This window comes from Marmota flaviventris, chromosome 7 (genome assembly GCF_047511675.1).
Source record: "Marmota flaviventris isolate mMarFla1 chromosome 7, mMarFla1.hap1, whole genome shotgun sequence".
Classification (NCBI taxonomy): domain Eukaryota; kingdom Metazoa; phylum Chordata; class Mammalia; order Rodentia; family Sciuridae; genus Marmota; species Marmota flaviventris.
In genome coordinates this window covers 31,511,012-31,534,107 of record NC_092504.1, presented here as the reverse complement: position 1 = coordinate 31,534,107, position 23,096 = coordinate 31,511,012, and the positions used below count along the sequence as shown (strand labels likewise).

The 23,096-nt window shown below is 37.3% G+C and overlaps 1 protein-coding gene and 1 non-coding gene across 3 annotated transcripts in view; both read left to right on the top strand.

Moving 5' to 3' along the window:
• Smim14 (small integral membrane protein 14) overlaps positions 1–23,096 on the top strand; it is a 75,150-nt gene that overhangs the window by 40,375 nt on the left and 11,679 nt on the right. For both annotated transcript variants that reach the window (XM_027938585.3, XM_027938579.3), the window contains exon 3: positions 12,571–12,619. In XM_027938585.3, coding sequence (XP_027794386.1) covers positions 12,571–12,619 — 49 coding nt within the window. The remainder of the gene's footprint in view (positions 1–12,570; positions 12,620–23,096) is intronic.
• LOC114101000 (U6 spliceosomal RNA) lies at positions 6,727–6,833 on the top strand. The gene has a single exon (XR_003584199.1). It is a non-coding gene; the product is annotated as a U6 spliceosomal RNA (small nuclear RNA).

The window sequence follows — 23,096 nt, the reverse complement described above, 5'->3', positions numbered from 1 at the left end:
TGTTCTATGGCTGAATGAGCTGCGGTCAGTCGAAAACAGGGATGGTGACGTCAGCTCTCCAAGATGGTGGCCGCTGGCCTCCTCTGTGGTCTGACTGGTGTGGAGAACCAAAATGGACCGCTTCCTTCCCCGTCTCGAACCCAGAATTCAGCACTGAGTACGGTGCTTGCACGGCTGGCAGAAACTGCAGCGCTGTATCCCTGCGCCACTATCTCCTCCTCGTTTCCCAGCGCTCGCTGCAGACTCTAGCCGCGGGGCGATTTGCTGAATAAGCAGTGTTATCCTCCGTGCGACAAATCTCTCGCGTTTGAGTCCCCATAGCCGATCCTCGTGCGATGGAAATCCTTCCTCCAGGTTCCGGAGCACCCCACTATTGCTGGAAATTCCTAACAAGATAGCCTTTAGCCGTCCTGACTTGTCATACTCCCACACAGTGACGCGGCACACGGGGGCAATGCACTCCCCTTGCCGCCATCTTCCCTAAATTAAATTCGAACTGTTATTTCTTGAACAACAATATAAACACTATTGTGAGTGTAAAGGGAAACTGATTTTAGATTTTTGGAAATGCTCATAAAAGTCAGAAATGTCTTTGAGATGTTTGTATGTTTGTAAATGTATTTTTAAAAAGGTCAAAAGGACTGTACCTCAGACAGTGGTTATTATAGGGAGGGTCTTAAAGGAGCCTAACCCACGAAAAGACTTGATGCAAGTATTAGGATTTCCTTTATAGCTGAGGAAACTGAAGTACAGAGATGAAGTTATTATTCCAGGTTCTGAAGCTGACTAGAGACTGGCAGATGCACATTCAGTGCTAGAAGTTTCATTGTAGGCCCTGAACTACTACTTGAGTATCATGTTCTGCTCTTCTAGCACCTATAAGTTAGTGCATAGGTGATCAGGGGGTGGGGACATATGTGAGGATGAGGGTTAGGAATAGGATCCTGAGAGAGACATTGAGTTTTTCCATTTTAGAACAATGTGAATGCATGAATGCCTTACCTATTTAAATGAAATAAACATTTCATAATCTGCTTCAAAGGCATTATAATAGTACAATTACACATAAAATTAATAATTACAGAAGTTTTTTTTTTTTTTTTTTTTTACTGAAAATGAGTAAATGTAAATGATTTATTTAGATAGGGTACACATGTGTACCATGGTGTTGTGACACACAACTAAACTAGTCAGGGTCACTCCAAATGAATTTGGGGACTAAATAAGGACATAGACACAGAAAGTACCTTTTCTTTGTGTTCAGTGACCGCTCCTCAGCCACAGCTCCCACAAGAGGGGTAAGGCAGGCAAAAAAGAGAAGGAACACGCTTTGAACCTGGATTTATTAGGGAGAAGCCATTCAAATGAGGCAAGGGGTCAGGTTTCAGGGGGTTGAGTCTAGCTTCCTGATGTCTTGCTTGTGAACATCTTGGAAGGTCACACCCATCTCATGGGCTATGTGATCATCAAAGGCAGAGCAAGCTAAAGGGACACCTACGTGCACAGCCCAGACAGAGCAGCATCATGAGTCCAGTGCACTTTATGCGCTCAAAATGCTCTCAGCGCACACACAGCCCATGGCTGGCTTGCCACACCATGGTACCCACCAAGCTTTTCAATGGTTTAATTTTATTTATTTATTTATATTTTTTACAATGCATTTTATTTTTATGTGGTGCTGAGGATCGAACCCGGGTCCCGCCCGTGCCAGGCAAGCGCTCTAAAGCTAAGCCACAATCCCAGCCCTCAATGGTTTTAATAAAACTCAACTCTTTTTTGTTTTTTCCCTTTTCTTTTGGAACTAGGGCTTGACCCCAGGGCCTTGCTCATGCTAGGCAAGTACTGTACCATCAAGCTATATCCCAGCTCTTTTTTAAAAATTTTATTTTGAGACAGGATCTTGTTAAATTGTCCAAGCTGACTTTGCAACCCTTCTGCCTTAGCCTCCCAGGTAGTTGTGATTACAGGTTTGTGCCACCATGCCTGGCAGTTTTTAAAAAAAAAATTTTTTTTAGTTGTATATGGACACAATACCTTTATTTAATTTATTTATTTTTATGTGGTGCTGAAGATGGAACCCAGTGCCTCACACATGCCAAGCAAGCATTCTACCGCTGAGCCACAATCCTAGGCCCAAGCCTGGAAATTTTAATAAGATCTTTTATTACCTTTGATGTCTAAATTGATAGGAATCATTCTCATCATTGTTTATAAAAATAGGAAAGCACTTTTGTGTCTGCTAAGGCTCCACTGCTGCCTGATCAGTTCTTAGGTAAGTTTAGTACAAAGAATAAAACTTGTTTTTCATTCATTTTATTATCAATCTGCAATATGAAATGTAGAGCAGATGACCATCTCTGTGTTTTATGATAGGATTATTCCAAATTACATGTTGTAAATGAACAGGGCTTTAAGTTCAAGACTGACATGACTGCAGTACAAAGAATGCCCATTTTAGGGTGCTTGTGACAGAGGTTTACTTTGATTTTAGTTTTCTCATTGAATTACAAAAGTGTTGGATTAGTCTTAATGCAGTTGTATTTTTCCAGATACATGTTTGTTACAGGAATGTTTAGAAACATTTTTTTAAATGGATATGTTAAATCATGGACATTTTTCTTTTCTAGCTTATTACTTCAGAGTTTTAATGCTTGTTCAATATTATCTAAAAGGACTCAAAGAGGTAAATAAGAGCAGATATACAATGAGTTCTTTTAATTAAAATCAGACTCTTTGTCATGTTACATATAATTCTTTTTTTTTTCTTTTGTGGTATTGAACCCAAGAGTGCTCTATCATTGAGCTACATCCCCAGCTCTTTTTCTTTTGAGACAGGGTCTATAAATTGCCAAGGTTGGCATCAAGCTTGCATACTCCTTCCTCAGTCTCCCAAGGAGCTAGGATTACAGGCATGTGCCGTCTTACCAGCTGTTCTGTTTTATTTAATAGGGGAGAATACCCAGTGATAAATTTGGAGTTTTAGTGATATACTAGTAGAACCCTACCACATACAAAAAATAGTGCCAGCACCAAACTGTGGTCTAATCATAAATCATTCTTTTAAGTTGTTTGGTGTCCTTTAGGGGAAAAAAAGGACAAAGAGAAGTCCAAGGTATATCCATGTAGCTACTTTATGTAGTATTCATTTGGTGGAGAAAATCATCCATTTCTTTGCAACCATGAAAACATTCTAGAGACAGTTCATTTCTGTTTCAATTAAATTCATTTGAAGAATTATTCTGGTTTACTGTCTTCCTTTTTACCTACTTTTTTCTTCTGCTCTTCTCTTTAACTAATTGTCTCTTGGTATATAATTTCTTCTATTAGTGATAGAAGTTCCAGAAAGAGAACAGTTATAGACATTTGAACTTGAATTACTGGAATTATTTTTCCTCTTCTCTTTAAAACCTAAAATTTGGAATGTACATAATCCTCCTTTTTTTATTTCTTTTAAATTGTTGAGTTACATTTCAGTGCTTAATCCAAATCGCATAAATCTGCATCTTTAATTTACTGAAATTTGCCTCTGTATTAATGTACTGTAAGCATCTGATCTGAGAGACCCATGCTCAGATTCTTCCTTATAGGCTGAATGACCCTGTGAAGTATACCTGATGTCTACTACACTTAAATAAATCACATAAGATTTTGGGCTAGGGCTGGGGATACAGCTCAGTAGAGTGCTTGCCTTGCATGCACAAGGCCCTGGGTTCAATCCCCAGCGCCCCCCAAAAAAAAGAAAAAGGAAAAGAAAGATTTTAGGCTGGGGCTGAGCTCAGTGGTAGAGCGCTTGCCTAGCACATACGAGGCACTGGGTTCAATCCTGTGCACCAAATAAAAAATAAATAAAATAAAGGTATTGTGTTCGTCTACAACTAAAAAAAATATTGGAAAAAAAAAGAAAAGATTTCCTGGATCTTCCCTGGAAGAAGAATATGTGTGCTAGAAGTTTCACATGAGACCTCTGTACCCAGCACACATTGTATCCAGTATTTTTGTTAAGTGTGTTTTTAAAATTTTATACAGCTATTCATAGTGGTGAATGCCTATTATCCCAGTGGCTTGTGAGACTGAGGCAGGAGATCACAAGTTCATTGTCAGACTCAGCAACTTAGTGAGGTCCTCAGCAACTTAGGGATACCTTCAAAAAGGGCTGGGGATGTGGCTTAGTGGTTAAGTACCCTGGGGTTCAATCATTATTACCAAAATAAATAAGTAAATAAAATTTTGGATGCTATTTAATTATTTAACAAATTAATGTATGGATATGTTCTTTAAAAAATAAGACTTAACTCCCTCTACACTTTTTCACACCTGGCATATTCTCTGCTTTCCTAGATGAATTTTATTTGTATCTTCCCAGACCTTTCTAATAAATATGTTTTTAGATACTACAGTATATCTCTATTTCACCCAATTTAATAATAATGTTGAGAATTTTTCATGTTGCTATGAAGACTTAATCATGTAATTAATTTTTGTTTTAGTTAAAAAAGCAACAGTGGCCATAAACAACCATTTATTAAGCTTAAAAATTGTGCAGATGGAATTCACACAACTTGTTTGTGTATAATGTCTTTGTTCTTGACTGGAAAACTCAGGGTCGGGGCAGGAAGCATCTGAAGGCTTGCTCATTCCCTACTACTTGAGGCTGGTGAGTAGCTGAAACCCTAACTAGTACTGTCAGCCAGAGTACCTATGTATGGCCTTTCCATGTGGCTGCTTGCCTTCCTCACAGTACGGTGGCTTGGTTCCAAGGTCAGGCATCCATCCTGAGTTAAGATGAAGAAGGGGGGAAAAAAAGGCAGCGGCTTTATATATATATATATATACACACACACACACATATATATACATATATACACACACATACATATATTCCATGTATATATGTCAAAATTCATTCTACTGTCATATGTATAGATATACATGTGTGTGTATATACACACACATACACACATGTATATCTATACACATGACAGTAGAATGCATTTTAACATATCATATATACATGGAGTATAACTTCCCATTCTTGTGGTTATACAGGATGTGGAATTACACTGGTTGTGTATTCATATATGAACATAGGAAAGTTATGTCCAATTCATTCTACTGTCTTTCCCCCTTCCCTTTCTCACATTCTCCCCTGTCCAATCCGGTGAACCTCTACTTTCCCTCACTATTGTGAGTCAGGATCTGTATATCAGAGAAAACATTTGGTCTTTGGTTTTCCGGGATTGGCTTCTTTCACTTAGCATGTTATTCTCCATTTCCATCCACTTACTGGCAAATGCCATAATTTCATTCTTATGGCTAAGTAATATTCCATTGTGTATATACACACCACATTTTCTTTATCCATTCATCTGTTGAAGGGCACCTAGGTTGGTACCCTAGCGTATCTATTGTGAATTGAGCTGCTATGAACATTGATGTGGCTGCGTCACTACAGTATGCTGATTTTAAGTCCTTTGGGTATAAGCTGAGGAGTGGGGTGACTGGGTCAAATGGTGGTTCCATTCCAAGTTTTCTGAGGAATCTCCATACTGCTTTCCAGAGTGGTTGTGCCAATTTACAGTCTCACCAGCAACGTATGAGTGTACCTTTCCCCCCCACATCTTTGCCAAAATTTATTGTTACTTATATTCTTGAAAATTGCCATTCTGGCTGGAGTGAGATGAAATCTCAGTGTAGCTTTTTTAAATATATTCTATTTTTTTAGTTGTAGGAGGACACAATGCCTTTATTTTTATTTATTTATTTTTACATGATGCTGAGGATTGAACTAGTGCCTCACCCACGCTAGGTGAGCACTTTCCACGGAGCCACAACCCCAGCCCCTCAGTGTAGTTTTAATTTGCATTTCTGTAATTGCTAGTGATGTTGAACATTTTTTCATATATTTGAGACCATTCATATTTCTTCTGTGAAATGACTGTTCAGTTCCATTTATTGATTGGGCTATTTGGTTTTTTTGGTGTTCAGTTTTTTGAGTTCTTTATATATCCTGGAGATTAATGCTCTATCTGAAGTGCAGGTGGCAAAGATTTTCTTCCATTCTGTAGGCTCTGTATTCATATTCTTGATTGTTTCCTTTGCTGTCAAGAAGCTTTTTAGTTTGATACAATCCCATTTATTGATTCTTGATTTTACTTTTTAGGATTCTTATTTAGGAATTCAGTTCCTGAGCTGACATGATGAAGATTTGGGCCTACTTTTTCTTCAAGTAGATTCAGGGTCTCTGGTCTAATGCCTAGGTCCTTGATCCACTTAGAGTTGAGTTTTGTGCAGGGTGAGAGATAGGGGTCTCATTTTACTACATATGGGTTTGCAGTTTTCCTAGCACCATTTGTTGAAGAGTCTATCTTTTCTCCAATTTGATTTTATGGCGCCTTTGTCTAGTAGGAGAGAACTGTATTTTTGTCGGTATGTCTCTGTGTATTTTATTCAAGGCAGCAGCTTTTTATGACCTACCTTGAGAACTCATATATAGCACTTTTGCTCTATTGGTTATAGCAATCACTAGCCTGGCCATATTCAAGAGGAAGGCAAATAGATTCTACCTCTTTTTTTTTTTTAGTTGATGATCACCTTTATTTTGTTTATATGTGGGGCTAAGAATTGAACCCAGTGCCTCACACATGCTAGGCAAGTGCTTTACCACTGAGCTACAACTCCAGCCCATAGATTCTACCTCTTCATGAAGAGTAGCAAGATTCTGGAAGAGTGTTCACTTCGGCAGCACGTAAACTAAAACTGGAAAAATATAGAGAACATTAGCATGGTCTCTGCACAAGGATGACACACAAATTTGTGAAGTATTCTTTTATTTATTTATTTTTGGTACTAGGGATTGAACCCAGTGGTGCTTAACCACTGAGCTACATCCCCCACTTTTTGTATTTTATTTGGAGACAGAGTCTCACTCAGTTGATTAGGGCCTCGCTAAATTGCTGAGGTTGACTTTATGATCTTCCTGCCTCAGCCTCCTGAGTCACTGGGATTATAGGTGTGCGCCACTACTCCCAGCTTCCATATTTTAAAAATATTTTTAGTTGTACGTGGACACAATACCTTTATTTTATTTTATTTATTTTTTTAATATGGTGCTGAGGTTTGAACCCAGTGCCTCTCACATGCTAGGCAAGTGCTCTACCACTGAGCTACAATTCCAGCCCTAAGTGTTCCATAGTTTTTAAAAAGAAAAGTTCTGGAAGAGCATGTGTGACTTGGAAATACTGTGGCTGTTGCTGGAAAAACCAGCTATATATTTCTAGAAATTTTATATGCATATTTCTATGTATATAGGTTATCTCTAATTTACATAGAAGGGATCATATTACATATACATTATGTGGATTGTCACCCCCAAATTCATATGTTAAACCCCCTAATCTCAAATTTGTTGATACTTGAAAGTGGAGCTTTTTAGAGGTAAGTCATGATAGTGGAGCCCTTCTAATAGGAATAGTGCCCTTATAAGAAGAAACATGAAAGAGATCTCTCTCTCTACCTGTGTGCATATACCGAGAAGATATCCATCTACAAATCAGGAAGAGGGCCTCCGTCAGGAACCAAATTAGCCAATACCTTGTTGATTAATGTTTGTTTCAGCTGCCCAGTGTATGGTATTTGTAATTTTATCCTGAACTGAGATAGAAATTGGTACTGAGAATTAGCATGTTATTGTAACAAATACCTAAGACATGTGGAAGTGGCATTGGAACTGGGTAATGCATATAGGCTGTAGAGTTTTTAGGTACATGACAGAATAGATTGATGTTGCTGTGAGGGACTTTGGGTAGAAATGTGGATTTATAGATAATTTGGAGAGGTTCAGAAAAGCAGAGTTATAGAGAAAGCTTCTATCTTAAAGAATACATAAATAATCAAGTACATAATTTTGGTAGAGATACAGTAAGGTCTGATATGGTCTTGGACATAAATGAGGAGTGTATTTTTGGACAATGCAAAAAGTTGATCTTTGTTACAAAGTGGCAAATAGTTTAGCTGAATTATTTGTGATCTATTATAGAAAATAGAACTTGTCAATTATAAAATTAGATATTTATTTATTTATTGGTACTGGGAATTGAACCCAGAGGTGCTTTACCACTGAGCTATATCCCAAGCCCTTTTCATTTTTTATTTTGAGAGAGGGTCTCACTAAGTTGCTTAGGGCCTTGCCATGTTGCTAAGGCTGGATTTGAACTTGTGTTTCTCCTACTGAATTATTGAGATCACAAGTGTGCTCCATTGTACCTGGCAAAATTGGATATTGAGGTGAAGAGATTTATTAGCAAAGTATTGAAGGAAGTGAATTGTTTTCTTCTGACTGTTTATAGGAATATTTGAAAAGAGAAAAATGAATTGAAAATGGAATTAAGCAAAAAGGAACGAGAACTTAAAAGATTTAGAAAATTTGCAGCCTATCCATATTAAAAAAAATAAGAAAGTGAGTTCATTAGAGAACATCAAGGGTGTGGTAGACTTACCATTTGCTAAGAAGATTATTGTATGTGTGAATCATAGCATTAGTCAGCAACTCATGCAGGAAAATGCCAGGTAGAACTGAAAGGGAAAAAGACAGGGTGGAATGAAGGAGTGTTTTTTTGGACTTTTTGGATTTTACAGGACAGGACCATAGAGCTGTTTGGTTGCAAATGTGCCTTATTTTTCAAGACAAGGGAATAATGAGTCAAGTATCCTTAGAGCTGCCTCCATAGTTTCAAAGGGGAGGTTCCATCACCTCCCTATCAACAGACACGATGGTTCTGCCCAAAGCTTTACACCCACCAAAACCTTGGGGTCAGAGCTTTTTGGAGTTGTAGTAGCAGCCCAAACTAAAACTATGCATTTCTACAACTGGAGGGATTTTTTTTTAATTTAACCTATTTTCATACTTGCAAATCAATGTCAGGCTTGTTTTTTGTAGTACTGGAATTTTGTCTTTTTAAAAAAATTTTTGTTTAATTAATTTAATTTAATTAATTTATTTATTTATTTTTATGTGGTGCTGAGGATCTAACACACTGCCTCACATATGCTAGCAGTGCTCTACCACTGAACTACAACCCCAGTCCTTGAAATTTTGTCTTTTAATAATGCAAGTAATATGTGACTATCTATGAAAGCTTGAAGTAATGTAGATATATGGAACAAAATGTTAACATCCCCCTTTCCAATTCCCCGCTCACGACCCATTGCAACTCTTGGCTGCTATTACTTGTTCACATTGTGGACCTTCTAGTCACATTTTTATGCACTGATCTTCCTTTATATGTAATCACAGTAAACTGTACTGTAAGTGTAAATTATGCTGTTGTCTTTTCATTGTCAGTAACTTGCATGATGATTCTTGGTTCAATAAAGTAATTATACTCAAAAAAAAAGTATTTTGTAGGGTTAGGGAAGTTTTTTGAGAAAATCAGGAGTGGTTGCTATACTTGTATATCATTTAGGCAAAATAGCTCAACCTGTTAGTGTTAGACATTTAAAAATATTTTAAAATATTTAGACTTAACCTGATTATTTTTAGCTTTCTTTTTTTAAATATTTATTTTTTAGTTGTAGTTGGACACAATGCCTTTATTTTTTAATTTATTAATTTATTATAAAATTTATTTTTTAATTTATTAGGTTCAATTCCCAGTACTGGGAAAAAAAAAACTGGGTGGCAGTTATTGTCAGTAGATAGTCCACATGTGGGTCCCCATTCCTCACAATGCAGAAAATATTTTGTCTGTGGTTCCATGTTGTAGATATTGCCATGCCTATTTGCTTCATAGTACATGTTATCCTTGGTTTTTCTCTGTTATATTTACAAGTGATTTTTCCCTGGAGTAGCCAAATCAGCATCAGTAGTACAATTGTATTCCCAAAACAAATAAAAAACAAAAACAACAACAATAAAAAACCCAAGATGCATTGTGAATTAGGCTTCCTTGCTTAAAGAGTTTCATCAAAACAGATTACTGGGTGCAGTGGCATATGGCTCTAACCCCAGCAACTCAGGAGGCTGAACAGGAAGATTGCATGTTCAAGCCTACCTTCAGTAACTTAGCAAGACACTATCTCAAAAAATACATACAAGGAGCCAGAGTTGTGGCTCAGAGGTAGAGCACTTACCTAGCACATGCAAGGCCCTGGGTTCAATCCCTGGCACAAAGTAAAAATTAAAAAAATAAAATAAAGGTATTGTGTCCATCTACAACTAAAAAAATATTTTAAAACATATAAAAATGTCAGCGGATATAGCTCAATGATAAAACACTCCTGGGTTCAATCCCCAGTAATAAAAAACAAAGCAAAAAGTTAGATTCTCCCATTTTACTAAATATATTGTTTTTTAATTTATAAAAAACACCCATCAGGGCTGGGGTTGTGGCTCAGTGGTAGAGTGCTTGCCTAGCACATGTGAGGCACTGGGTTCAATCCTCAGTACCACATAAAAATAAAAAAGATAAAGTTATTGTGTTCATGTACAACTAAAAAATAAAAATAAAGACAATCAAATTAGGTGTTTGAATCTGACACATTGAATATATGCATTACCCTACTCTCATTTGGAAAAAAACTCTGCACCCTATACTAGGAATGTGGTCATGATACTTTGGCGCCTCATTATTCAGAGCCTACAGTACAGCTTGCCTGTGAATGTGAGGGGTTGTAAGAGGGTTGGAGGTGTAGCTTTGTGATAGAGCATGGGCCTAGCATGTGCAAGGCTCTGGGTTCAATCCCTAGGACCAAAAAAAAAAAAAAAAAAAAAACCAAAAAAGAAAAAATATAGCCAGGAACCCATAAATGGTCAAGATCCAATACCTGCTCTCAGAAGGATTCCCAAAGCCTCACTGCAGATTAGTCTAAGCCAGGCTCCTGATGAATGATGAATAATTTCTATATATTTTTGTTTTTGAAATACTAGGTATTGAATCAGGACTTAGCATATGTATCCCCAGCCCCATGATGAATAATTTCTGACATTCTTGGTTGTGTGTGTTTACGAGTGTATGTATTTACTCATTTTTCTTATCTTTGTTTTTGAAGTACTTGGGACTGAACCCAGGGAGTCGCACATGCTAGGCAACCACTAATCATTTTTCTTTTTCTTAAAGCTAAAATGGCTCCTTTTTGCGTAGCAGTCAGTGAAGAAAAGCTTTTCTTGCTGAAAGTGATAATTTGACTGCCATTCTTCTGACTTCCCTTACCTAGAAATTGATACAATTTCCATATTAAACTGATAAAATTTCTGAATTTGTATATGAGTTAAATGGGTTTATAAAACTTGTATAGCAGGACAAGTTAAGTTATATATTTCTATTTTTTGTTTTTAAAGTATAATCCTTTCTGGTGACACTAAAAGAGGTCTCCTAGTGTCTAGGAAAATATGGCTGTGTTGGTCTTAGTGATTACTGAGTAATTATGTACCTTCAGTCATTTTCACATTACCCTTTTCATTACCAGTTCTATTCTACTTTTTACAGAAACTCATTGAAAATATTTTGTAACCTCTAACTGTGGTTGAGCGAATGCTTCATAATGATAATGATATGTTAACAAAAATTGTTAACTTAAGGATCACAAGTTTGAGGCCAGTCTTGGCAATTTAATAAAATCCTATCTCAAAATAAAAAATTATAAAGGGCTGGGGAGCTGGGCACAGTACTATATGCTTATGATTCCAGCAACTTGGGAGGTGGAGGCAGGAGGATGTCAAATTTAAGGTCATCCTGGGCAACTTAGTGAGACCTTGTCTCTTTAATTTAGTTGTACCCCTACACCTTCCAAAACTCAGTTTCTTCATTTGGTAAGTCGGAATAATAGTATCTGCCTCCTGCCAGTGATTTTAAAGATTAAACAAAATAATAAGTTAAACTTCTTGTACCAAGCACATTGAAAGTTCTCAATAAATATTTGTTATAGTAATTAAAAGTATGTGGAAAAGTGCATATTTTTAAGATTTCTAGTATGTATACTATATTTTACCACATAGTCTTTACATATTTTATGCCAATTTTTTTTGCAAAAAAATGAGGTGTGACCATTATGTGAAGCTTTTTATCACTTAAAAGTCATTTATTACTAATGTGTCTTTGGTGCAAGATTTGGAATGTACATTAATGCAGTGATGATGCTTTCATGCAGTGAAATATAGTAAACCAAGCACAGTGGCACATGCCCGTAATCCCAATTACTTGAGAAGCTGAAACAGGAGATTCACAAATTGGAGATCATCCTGGGCTACCTTAGTGAGACCCTGTCTCAAAAATTTAAAAAAGGCCTGTAGATATAACTCAATGGTACTGTACACATCTAACCTGCCCAAGGCCCTGGGTTCAATCTCCAGCACTGGAAAAAAAAAATATGTGTGTGTGGAGATATATCTACACAAACACACACACAGAGATATATATGGATATACATATATATGTATTTTCTGTGGTACTGGGGATCAAACTGAGTGCTTTGTGCACTCACCTACACCCTCAGCTCAAAACGTCTTTCCAATAATTATTGTCCAATTTTGGTCAAGTCTAATAGTTAATTTTTCTTTCTTCTTATTTGCTTCAGTTGCGGCAGTCCCAGTCTTACTGCACGGACACAGAATGTCTTCAGGAATGTACGTACCAAAGGGGCAGGAGGAGGGTTGGCCTTGGGAGCAGAATTAGAGGTTGAATGAATATTGTCAAAAGTTGTTCCAGCAATTTGCTCTTTAAGGAAATGGTTTTCAGTAATGTATTTGCTACTTAAATATTTCATTTTTTAACTTACACATTGATTTTTATCTTCCTCAAAAACAAACCCAACCGGGAGTGGTGGAATATGCCTGTAATCCCAGCAGCTTGGGAGGCTTAGACAGGAGGATCTCGAGTTCAAAGCCAGCCTCAGCAAAAAGCAAGGCACTAAGCAACTCAGTTAGACAGGCTTTATATAGAATACAGAATAGGGCTGGGGATGTGGCTCAGTGGCTGAGTGCCCCTGAATTCAATCCCTGGTACCCCCACCCACAAAAAAAAAAAAAAAAAACAGGCTGGGGTTGTGACTCAGTGGCCATGAGGCCCTGGATTCTATCCTTAGGACTGAAAAAACAAAAAACAAACATAACCCTGTCATTGGATAAAGTTATAAAATCACAAATAAGAAAAAAAAGGAGAGACTTTCAGAATACTAAGTTAGCCGGGCACAGTGGGACACACCTGTTATCCCAGCATCTTGGGGGCTACGACAGGAGGATCACAAATTCATGTCTGGCCTCAGCTACTTACTGGAACACCTAGACTGCTAGCTCACATCCTCTACTCTTTTCCTAGCATCTATTTGGCAGGCATGGGAAATTTGAGGGAAGGAAGGAGGCCATTCTTTCCCAGGTTTGGAAGCTTTGGGGGAGTTGATTCTTTTGGCTCTATGTTATCATTCCCAAGAGAGATGGGCAGTAGAGAGGTTTTTCCACATGGCTTTATGGACAAAAGTGATTGTAAGTGAGAATCAAAGCAGGAAGATGGATCTCATATGGTAATTGACAGACTTGGTGACCATTATGTGACACCTTCTTTTTTTAAAAAAATTATTCTTTTTAGTTATACATGACAATAGAATGTATTTTGACATATCATACATACATGGGGTATAACTTCCCATTCTTGTGGTTATACAGGATGTGGAATTACACTAGTAGTATATTCATATATGTAACACAGGAAAATTATGTCCAATTCATTCTACTGTCTTTCCCATTCCCATCCCTCTTCCCTTTCTCCCATTCTCCTCTGTCCAATCCAGTGAACTTTTACTCTCCCCCACCATTGTGAGTCAGGATCTGCATATCAGAGAAAACATTTGGTCTTTAGTTTTCTGGGATTGGCTTCTTTCACTTAGCATGCTATTCTCCATTTCCATCCACTTACTGGCAAATGCCATAATTTCATTCTTATGGCTAAGTAATATTCCATTGTGTATATACACACCACATTTTCTTTATCCATTCATCTGTTGAAGGGCACCTAGGTTGGTTCCCTAGCTTATCTATTGTGAATTGAGCTGCTATGAACATTGATGTGGCCGTATCACTAAAGTATGCTGATTTTAAGTCTTTTGGGTATAAGCCGAAGAGTGGATAACTGGGTCAAATGGTGGTTCCATTCCAAGTTTTCTGAGGAATCTCCATACTGCTTTCCAGAGTGGTTGTGCCAATTTACAGTCTCACCAGCAATGTATGATTGTACCTTTTCCCCCACATCTTTGCCAAAATTTATTGTTACTTATATTCTTGAAAATTGCCATTCTGGCTGGAGTGAGATGAAATTTCAGTGTACTTTTAATTTGCATTTCTCTAATTGCTAGTGACACATCCCTTTTTTAGGAGACTCAGAAATAAGAATATCTTGAGGGGAACTAATAAAACAGCATATAGTCTAAGACTGTAAGGAACTGTGACATTCACAGGATGGTGAAGTGCAGCACAGTTGGATTTCATATACATTTACTGAAATGAGATTACTTTGTGGTTTTTCACTACGATATTATAAATATATCAGTATCTGACCTTAAAAATATTTATTGGTCTGGGGGTATAGCTCAGTGGTAGAGCTCAGGCACTGCAAAAAAAAAAAAAAGTTAATAATTTGTTGTGAGGATGCACTAACTAGTATTTAAGTGATTCCCTTTTGTTGGAGTCCTGGGTTACTAATATATTTTTTGCTATTATAAACAATAGCAAATAATTTTAAATTTTTTATTTTTATTTTATTGTACTGGGGATTGAACCCATGAACACGTAACCACTGAGCTACATCCCTAGCCCTTTTTTTATTTTTTATTTTGAGACAGGGTCTCACTCAGTTGCTGAGGGACTCACCAAGTTGCTGAGGCTGTCTTTGAACTCGTGATCCTATTGCATCAGACTCCCAAGCTGCTGGGATTACAGGCATTTGCCACCCATGCTCAGCACAAGTATTCTTTTAATGTAGATGCCAGGAAGGAAAAATAGTTATTTCCTCAACTCCTCATAGTTCTTAGCTGGAATACGTATATATGTATAACAGAAAATAGATAAATAAGAGAAAAACATGTTTATTGGTACAGGCAGTACACACGGGGGAGAAACCTCAGTGAAAAGTAGCTCTTAAAGCAATAGCTTAGAAATCTTACTTATATAGCATATTCAACTAGGATCAATAAATTTGCAGAAAAATTGACAGGACACTTAATAGAAGGAGGTTTTAGGCTTCCACGAATGGAAAAGCGTGGGAAGGAAAATATAGGACAAAACTTATAGAATAAGGTTTGTTTGAAGATTCCTCTGGTGCTGATAAAGAGTCTAGAATTGGGGCTGGAGTTATGGCTTAGCATAGAGCGCTCGCCTCGCATGTGCAAGGCATTGGGTTCGATCCTCAGCAACATGTAAAAATAAATAAATAAATAAAAGTTAAAAAGAAAGAGTCTAGAATTATCTCCAGCAAATAAATAAATAAACTAATAAGTAAATAAAAGTTAAAAAGAAAGAAAGAGTCTAGAAATTATCTCCAGCAAAGAATTTATATCCTGTCCTTTGGCAGAAAATGGTAGGATATACGGAGAGCTTTTCTTTAATTTGCTATTTCTTAATTATCTTGAGTTCAAAAATAATATTTATGTCAAAGAGGAATATTTTAGAGTGACATATTCTGAGGTTTCCTTCACACATTTAAAGGCTTTTGACACATGACCAAATTATTTTTACTCTTGTGTGTGGTGAACCTAGGACCTTGTGTATGCTATGCAAGCACTTTGCCCTGAGCTGTATCTCAAGTCCCTAAATTACATTTATTAATAGGTTAGTTACTTATATTTAATATCTCTGAAGTCAGGCTTTCTTTTATTTTGTATTTGAATCTAAGATAAGATAATAAGGTAGCAATGTAAAGAGACTCCTTACCCCTCATTATTATTTGTGTTGCTTTGTGAATTGGGTGTCCCACCAACTCCTATAAATGCAACAGCTAGAGAAGTATGAACTAGTACAGTGCCTAGCATAAAGTAGAATTTTTGTTAGAATATAGACTGTTAGTGCAGCTAGGTAACACATGAAATCGGTGGTCTGCACTAAAGCAGTAGTGACGCACATTTGTGTTAGGGTGGTGGTTCCCCCACTCCATGTTTCTTAGTCTGCTTCTTTAGTAGCATCCATTAATCTAAAATGTGCAACTCAAATATTTGCCTCAGCAAGGAAGCTAAACCCCGCTTTTCTAAGTTGAAAATAATCTTATGGAACTTCTATAATAAGTGTTTATTGTATGTGCGGTTTTTGTGACTCTTGGATCCAGCCCACCTATAAAACCAAATATATTGTATTCCTGTGGACAAAATGTCATTCCATTACTACAAATAGAAAGGCAGAACTCTTGAGCTTGAATATTCATTTAGCCATATTAGCAAGTTATTTCCTCCCTAAAGTTCCTTTAGCTTTTGAGGAAAATCCTTTCTTGGAGTCATGCTTTTAAATAGTTAGAGCAGTAGGTTCCTCTAATTTCTCCAATGAGCCTATAATTCTCCCCCCACTCTCCCATGATTTGGAGACAGGGTCTTGCTAAGTTGCTTAAGGCTTCAGCCTCCTGAGTTGCTGGGATTACAGGCGTGCACTACTGTGCCCAGCCCTAATTCTTTTAAAAATATTAAATTTTAAAAATACTCACAGTGGTCCTGTAAAAATGAGAAACAGATGTTTTCTTATTTTTGCCCAAAATTCTTCAGAGGTTTTCTGTTTAATGCATAATAGAAGCCAAAGTCCTTATTATGACCTATAAGGTCTACATGATCTGACCTCTGATATTCTTTTTTTTTTTAATATTTCTTTTAGCTGTCAATGGACCTTTTATTTATTTATATGTGGTGCTGAGAATCAAACCCAGTGCCTCCCACATGCTAGGCAAGAGCTCTACCACTGAACTACAACCCTATCTCTGATATTCTTTTTATTTAATACTTTGTTATGTTCCAAATTTACTCTACATCTGAACTCTGGTTCACTTCACTACAATTATATTGGCCTCCATTGCATATCCCATAAGCTCCTGATCAGGAATACTTGCTACTTTTTTCTACCTGGGATGTTCTTTCAAATAGCCTCACAGCTCACTGTCTCAGTGAGACTTCCCTTAGCCGTATAAAATGCCTTTTGTTCCCCATACCCCATTCCTCTTTACATTTTTCCATTTAGCACCTATCTCTCGCAACTATATATTTTATTTACTTAGGTCAATCCCCATTGTAAGTTCCTCAAGGGCAAAGATAGCTAGAAGTGGGTGGAAACTCTTTTCATCTGTTTTCTGTATTTGTAGCACCAAGGCAGTAATTTTCTTATTTCCCTGTATGCTTTGGTAGTTTCCAAGTCTAAACCATGCCATCTTCTTTCAACATTTCCTTCCTTAATCTGCTATATCTTAAAGTCACCACATTTTGTTGTCATCATGTTTTCCTACCATGGAAAGCAACCATGTGAAGAACATTGCTCTGCCTTTCGCAGAACAACCTTTGAAGACAGTTCAGGGACTGGGAGTGTAGTACAGTGGCAGAGTGAGTGCTTGACATGAGGCGGCACTGGGATTAATCTCCAGCACTAAAATAAATAAATAAAGACATAGTTCATTTTGTCCTTTCTAATAGGATCTCGCATTACTGTTTATTGCACTGTGGTTTGTTAATGATCAGAAAATTAGCCTGAGAGTCTTTAATGTTTGTTTATTTTTCATGGTGCTGGGCATCAAACCCAGGGCCTCAGGCATATTAGGCAAGCCTAACTCTACCTTTGAACTATGCCCCCAACCTTCTTTTTCTTTTTTAATAGAACCCTTTAAACAAAGCGGAGGATGGTTTTCATTCAGCCTATCTCCCCAAAATCTACTAAACTGAAACCATGGAATACCCTCACAGAACACAGTTTGAAAATGGTAGAATAGCAGGACAACATTAAGGAACTATGGATATCACCTTTGACTTCTCATTCCTTAAATCCTTTTGGTTTTTTATTTTTAACATCTAAATATTGTTCCCTTCATCTCTACCTTTGCTGGGGATGCTTAATTGTGTCCTCTTCATCTATTGTCTTTGCTCTGCCTATAGAATCTTACTTGGTTTCCTATGTTCCAAATTTAGTTCTCTTACAATAACCATCATCATCTTTCTGAAATTCCAGACCAGAGTCTGACATTCCTGCCATTAAAGCCTTTAGTATCACCCCCATCCCCATCACCTGTAAAGGCAGTTCTAACTTAACATGACATGGGAGACTTTTCACAGTCCAGCTCATCTCCATTACTCCTCACATCTACTCTGTGTGCTCATGACATTCCCAGTAGACAACATGCTTCTGCCTTTGCTCATGTTTCTCCATCTTCTCCTCAACCCATTGCTACCAGTCTTCTGGCTAATGAGCGCCAAATCATCTTTGAGGCCTGTCTCAGATTGCATTATGGTTTTTTGTGATGACTGTATTTCAGATTTTGAACTTGTTCAAGGCTATGGCTTACGTGCATTTGTACCTTTCATACCCTTTGTGGTCACTATAGAGTGTTGCATGTATTTGAGATGGTTTAATTGAATGTGGAATTCATTTGTTTCACGTGGTAGCAGTTCCACTGTTAGCAGCTCTAGATGTTGCATGATTCCTTATATTGAGCTAAATTCCACTTTTATTGTGATGTCTAACCACAGTTTTGCTTTTTAAAAACATATATCGAACAGGTTTGCTCCTTCTCTCAAAAGACTGCATTTCAGAGAAAGAGTTGTATGGAGCATTTCAGCTCTATGGTTAACTTAATTTTGGAGTAAATCAGCTTGAAATTTGATAACTGTACTGAGGATAACATGATTATGCAACCAAAAATTATAGGGTTAAATCCTACTGGTACCTGTCCACTTTCAGTGCTGTTCTATTTCTACTTTTCCCACTGGAAACTTTCCTAAGTTTATAGTGAAAAATCCTTCAGAACCTCTCAACTCAGGGAGTCTCCCTCTCGCTCATCTTCGTGATTTCTAACAACTTCATTGTGAATATTCCACTTGGTGTTGTGAGTTTTTTTTTTTTTTTTGGGGGGGGGGGCAGCATTAGGGATTGAATCCAGGGTTGCTTTACCATTTAGCTACCTCCCCAACCCTTTGTATTTTATTTTGAGATATAGTCTCACTATGGTTGGCCTCAAACTTACAGACCTGTCCTAGCCTCTCAAGTCTCTGGCTTTACAGGCATGCACTACTGTACAGAGTCCACTTGGCACCTTATTTGTAAAGCTCTGAGTATCAGTTCTGTTCATTTGCTTGTAACCAAAGACTTCATGCTTAAGCAAAACAGGAAATGCTGTATTTTTTGATTTGGTATCTTACCAGATCTAGAATGAGAAATACTCAAGTCAAATAATTTACAGGGAATTCTTAGGGAAAGATTTTTATCCCCCTTATGATTGTGTGCGTGCATTCACAATTATAAGTGCCAAAAAGTTATTATTCTTTTTTAATAGAACCCTTTAAACAAAGCATAGTGGGCACATAATTTGGCCCATTGAACTCTCTGAACTAATTTTAAAGTAGTAACTCGTTATTTGTGTTTATTTGCTGTATATAGTGTTGGAAAGTGTGAGAAGCATACTTTTCCAAACCTGTCTAACCTTGATTTTCCCCTGTTCTGACACTTTATAAAATAGAGCTTGTCATAAAGGATGCAAATAATCACAAAAAAACCTATAGTTACCTCATTGGTTCCCTGTTTGTAAATATTTTATGGAGTCTGAATCAGTTTAGATATTAAGTGTTCTTCAATCCCATGATATTTTAGGGTACCTTTTTTGGTGGTGGTGTTGTGAATAAGTTTACATATTTACATATGGTTCAGAAATTAAGAACTTACCTGGTACATGCATGCCTGCAATTTCAGCAACTTGGAAGGCTGAAGTGGAAAGATTGCAGCCTGGGCAACTTAGACCCTGTCTTAAACAAAGAAATAAAAAAAGTCTGGGGATGTAGACAATAGTAGAATTAGTAGTAGAATTAGACATTAGTAGTAGAATGCCTCTTAATTCAATCTCTAATACAAAAAAATAAATAAAATAAAAAGAACTTAATCAGAATACAGTTAAAAGTTGTCTTCCTACTCACATTTTCTATCTCCCCAGGTCATTTGTGTAGGTATTAGCCTGTGCACCTTTCCAAAGGTTTTGTTCATGTACAAGCAAATATAAATACACATATATGTATAAATATATATATTCTCCATCCTGCTTCCTTTTACACACTGTTCTTCACCTGCTATTTTTTCTATCCCCCCAAAAAGCAAATCTTGGCTGGCCATGTCTCAGTGGTAGAGTGTGTCCTTAGTAAGTGCAAGGCCCTGGGTTTTATCCTAATAACCAAAATAAAAATTTTAAAAGGCATATTTCAGAGAGACTTAACATTTTTTGTATCTTCACAGTATCCCATTGTATGGATGTACCATAATTTATTAATCAGGGGCTCTTGATTAATCAGGGCTCTTGAGGTTTGTTTCCAATTTTTTGTTAATAAGCTTGCACACTATGTCAATTCTAGTGCCATTCTTAATTTTGTGGGACTGCTGGAAACAGAAAAACATTAGCTATTATTTTATTTTCTTCTTCTTTTTTAAAAATATTTTTTAGTTGTCAATGGACCTTTATTTTTGTTTGTTTATATGCAGTGCAGAGAATTGAACCCAGTGCTTCATATATACTAGGCAAGCCCTCTATCACTGAGCCACATCCCCAGCCCTATTTTGTATTTTATTTAAAGACAGAGTCTTACTGAGTTGCTTAGTGCCTTGCTTTTGCTGAGGCTGGCTTTGAATTTGGGATCCTTCTGCCTCAGCCTCCTGAGCAGCTGGTATTATAGGCATGCACCACTGTGCCCAGCTCAGTTATTATTTATTGAGATGGGCCTTGAGTTATTGAAGAATTGGAAGGTAATTGGGGATTAGCTCAGAGGGAGAGTATTTGCTTATCATGTGCAAGGCTCCTGGGTTTAATCCCCAGCACTGGGTAGGTAAAAAGGAAATGATCTTATCAAACCTTGGAGGTCACAAAAATGATATCCATTTTAGCCTTTTTGCTTGGGCTGGGGGTGGATTTACTAGGGGTTGAACCCAGGAACGCTATACCATTGAGCTATATCTCCAGGCCTTTATGTTTTTAATTTGAAAACAGGGTCTCACTAAGTTATTTAAAGTCTTATTTAGTTGCTAAGGCTAATTAATCTCCAACTCGTGTTTCTCCTACCTCAGCCTGTGCAACTCTGGGATTATAGACATGTTCCACCATGTCCTGCCTGGTTTAGGCTCTTAAAAATATATATATATATATATATATATATATATATATATATATTGTAGATGGACACAATACCTTTATTTATTTTTATGTGGTGCTGAAGATCAAACCCAGTGCCTCACACATGCTACCACTGAGCTATACAGCCCCTGTTTAGACTCTTAAGTAGAGAAATTCTTATGCCTACACCCATACTTTAGGAATTTTGGAGACATCCTTCTCTTGTTTTTCTTTTTTTTTTTTTTCAGTTGTACATGAACACAATGCCTTTATTTTGTTTATTTATTTTTACATGGTGCTGAGGCTCAAACCCAGTGCTTCACACATGCTAGGCAAGCACTCCACCACTGAGCCACAACCTCAGCCCCTTTTCACTTTTTTTTTTCATCTCCTCCTGCCACCTGTTCAATTATTTACCAGTTATTGTCCTTCTTCCACCCTGTCACCATTTATATTTGTGCCTTTTCCATTCCTACTTTACCATTGTATCTAGCCTGCTATTTCACACCAGGATCTGTCTGCATTCATTCTTTTCTATGTTCTAATTGATCCTATTACTGGTACAGGATAGTTTATCAAATATCTACTGTGTACCAGCACTGTGCTAGCTTCTTTTTTGTGTATTGACCATTTAAATCCTTACAACTACTCTGTGAGATGATGGTGATATTTGTTTCATAGTTAAGAAATTGAGGCACAAAGGTACCTACTACTATATACTACTAATAAGTAGTAGAATCAAACAGCTAAGGGATGGTCTCAGTGCCTTCCTTTGGTATTGGGGGTTGAACCCAGGGACACTTTACCCCTGAACTACATCCCCATCCTTTTTGTTTTTTGAAATAGGGACTTGCTAAGTTGCTGAAGTTGGCTTCAAACTTGAGGTCCTCCAGCCTCGGCCTCTCAAGTCACTGATATTATAGTTGTATGACATCTCACCCAGTGGTCTAAGTTCTTTAAAAATTATAACCTAATTTAGGAGAATTTAAAAGTTCTCTTTTAGTTAGATAATTTATAAATGCTATATTATTTTAGAGAAAGCAGAGGAAAGAATGGCAGAGAAAATGGAGATTTTAAAGGAAAGAGAGGGATATAGGTGAATAAATAGAGGTTAGTTGTAAAAGTGTGCCAGATGGGGGGAGATGATGGGTGTCCCAGAAGAATTGAATTTGTGTAGTTGGTATATGTTGCCAACCAAATTAGCATTGAACTATTTTTATATCAGATTCATTTGTAAGGCTTTTAAATGATATTGGTATTTCTTGGCCACACCCCTAAGCTGCTCCGGAATCACATGGTGTCAGGCAGGACCTCAGAATCTGTAATCTTGGTCACAGGATATTCTGATACACAGCCAGGCCAGGGAACCATTGGCTAAAGAAGTATGGAGTGACTAGAGCAGAGGACATGTTTTCTGAAAAGTGGTGAGAGATACAGTTAGATGAGTAGAGCCAAATCATACAAGCAAAGGCCAAGCTGAAGAACTTGGAGTTGAAGCAGTAGGCAGTGGAGAAAGAGTCATTAGGTGAAATCAGCAGAGAATGTTCAGAATGGTGGCTAACCAGCCTCTGGCCGCAATATGCAGGAAGGAGGAAAGCTGTGATAGAACCACAGTAGGAGAGTAGGAGACACAGGGAACTAATAGAGAGCCTCAAAAAGGAGCAGACTTTTTCTTTCAAAGGATACTGGGCTTCTTTTTTGGCAGGGGGTGGGTTGGGATGGGATTGAACCCAGCGGCGCTTAACCACTGAGCCACATCCCCAGTTCTTTTTTTTTTGGGGGGGGGGTTAT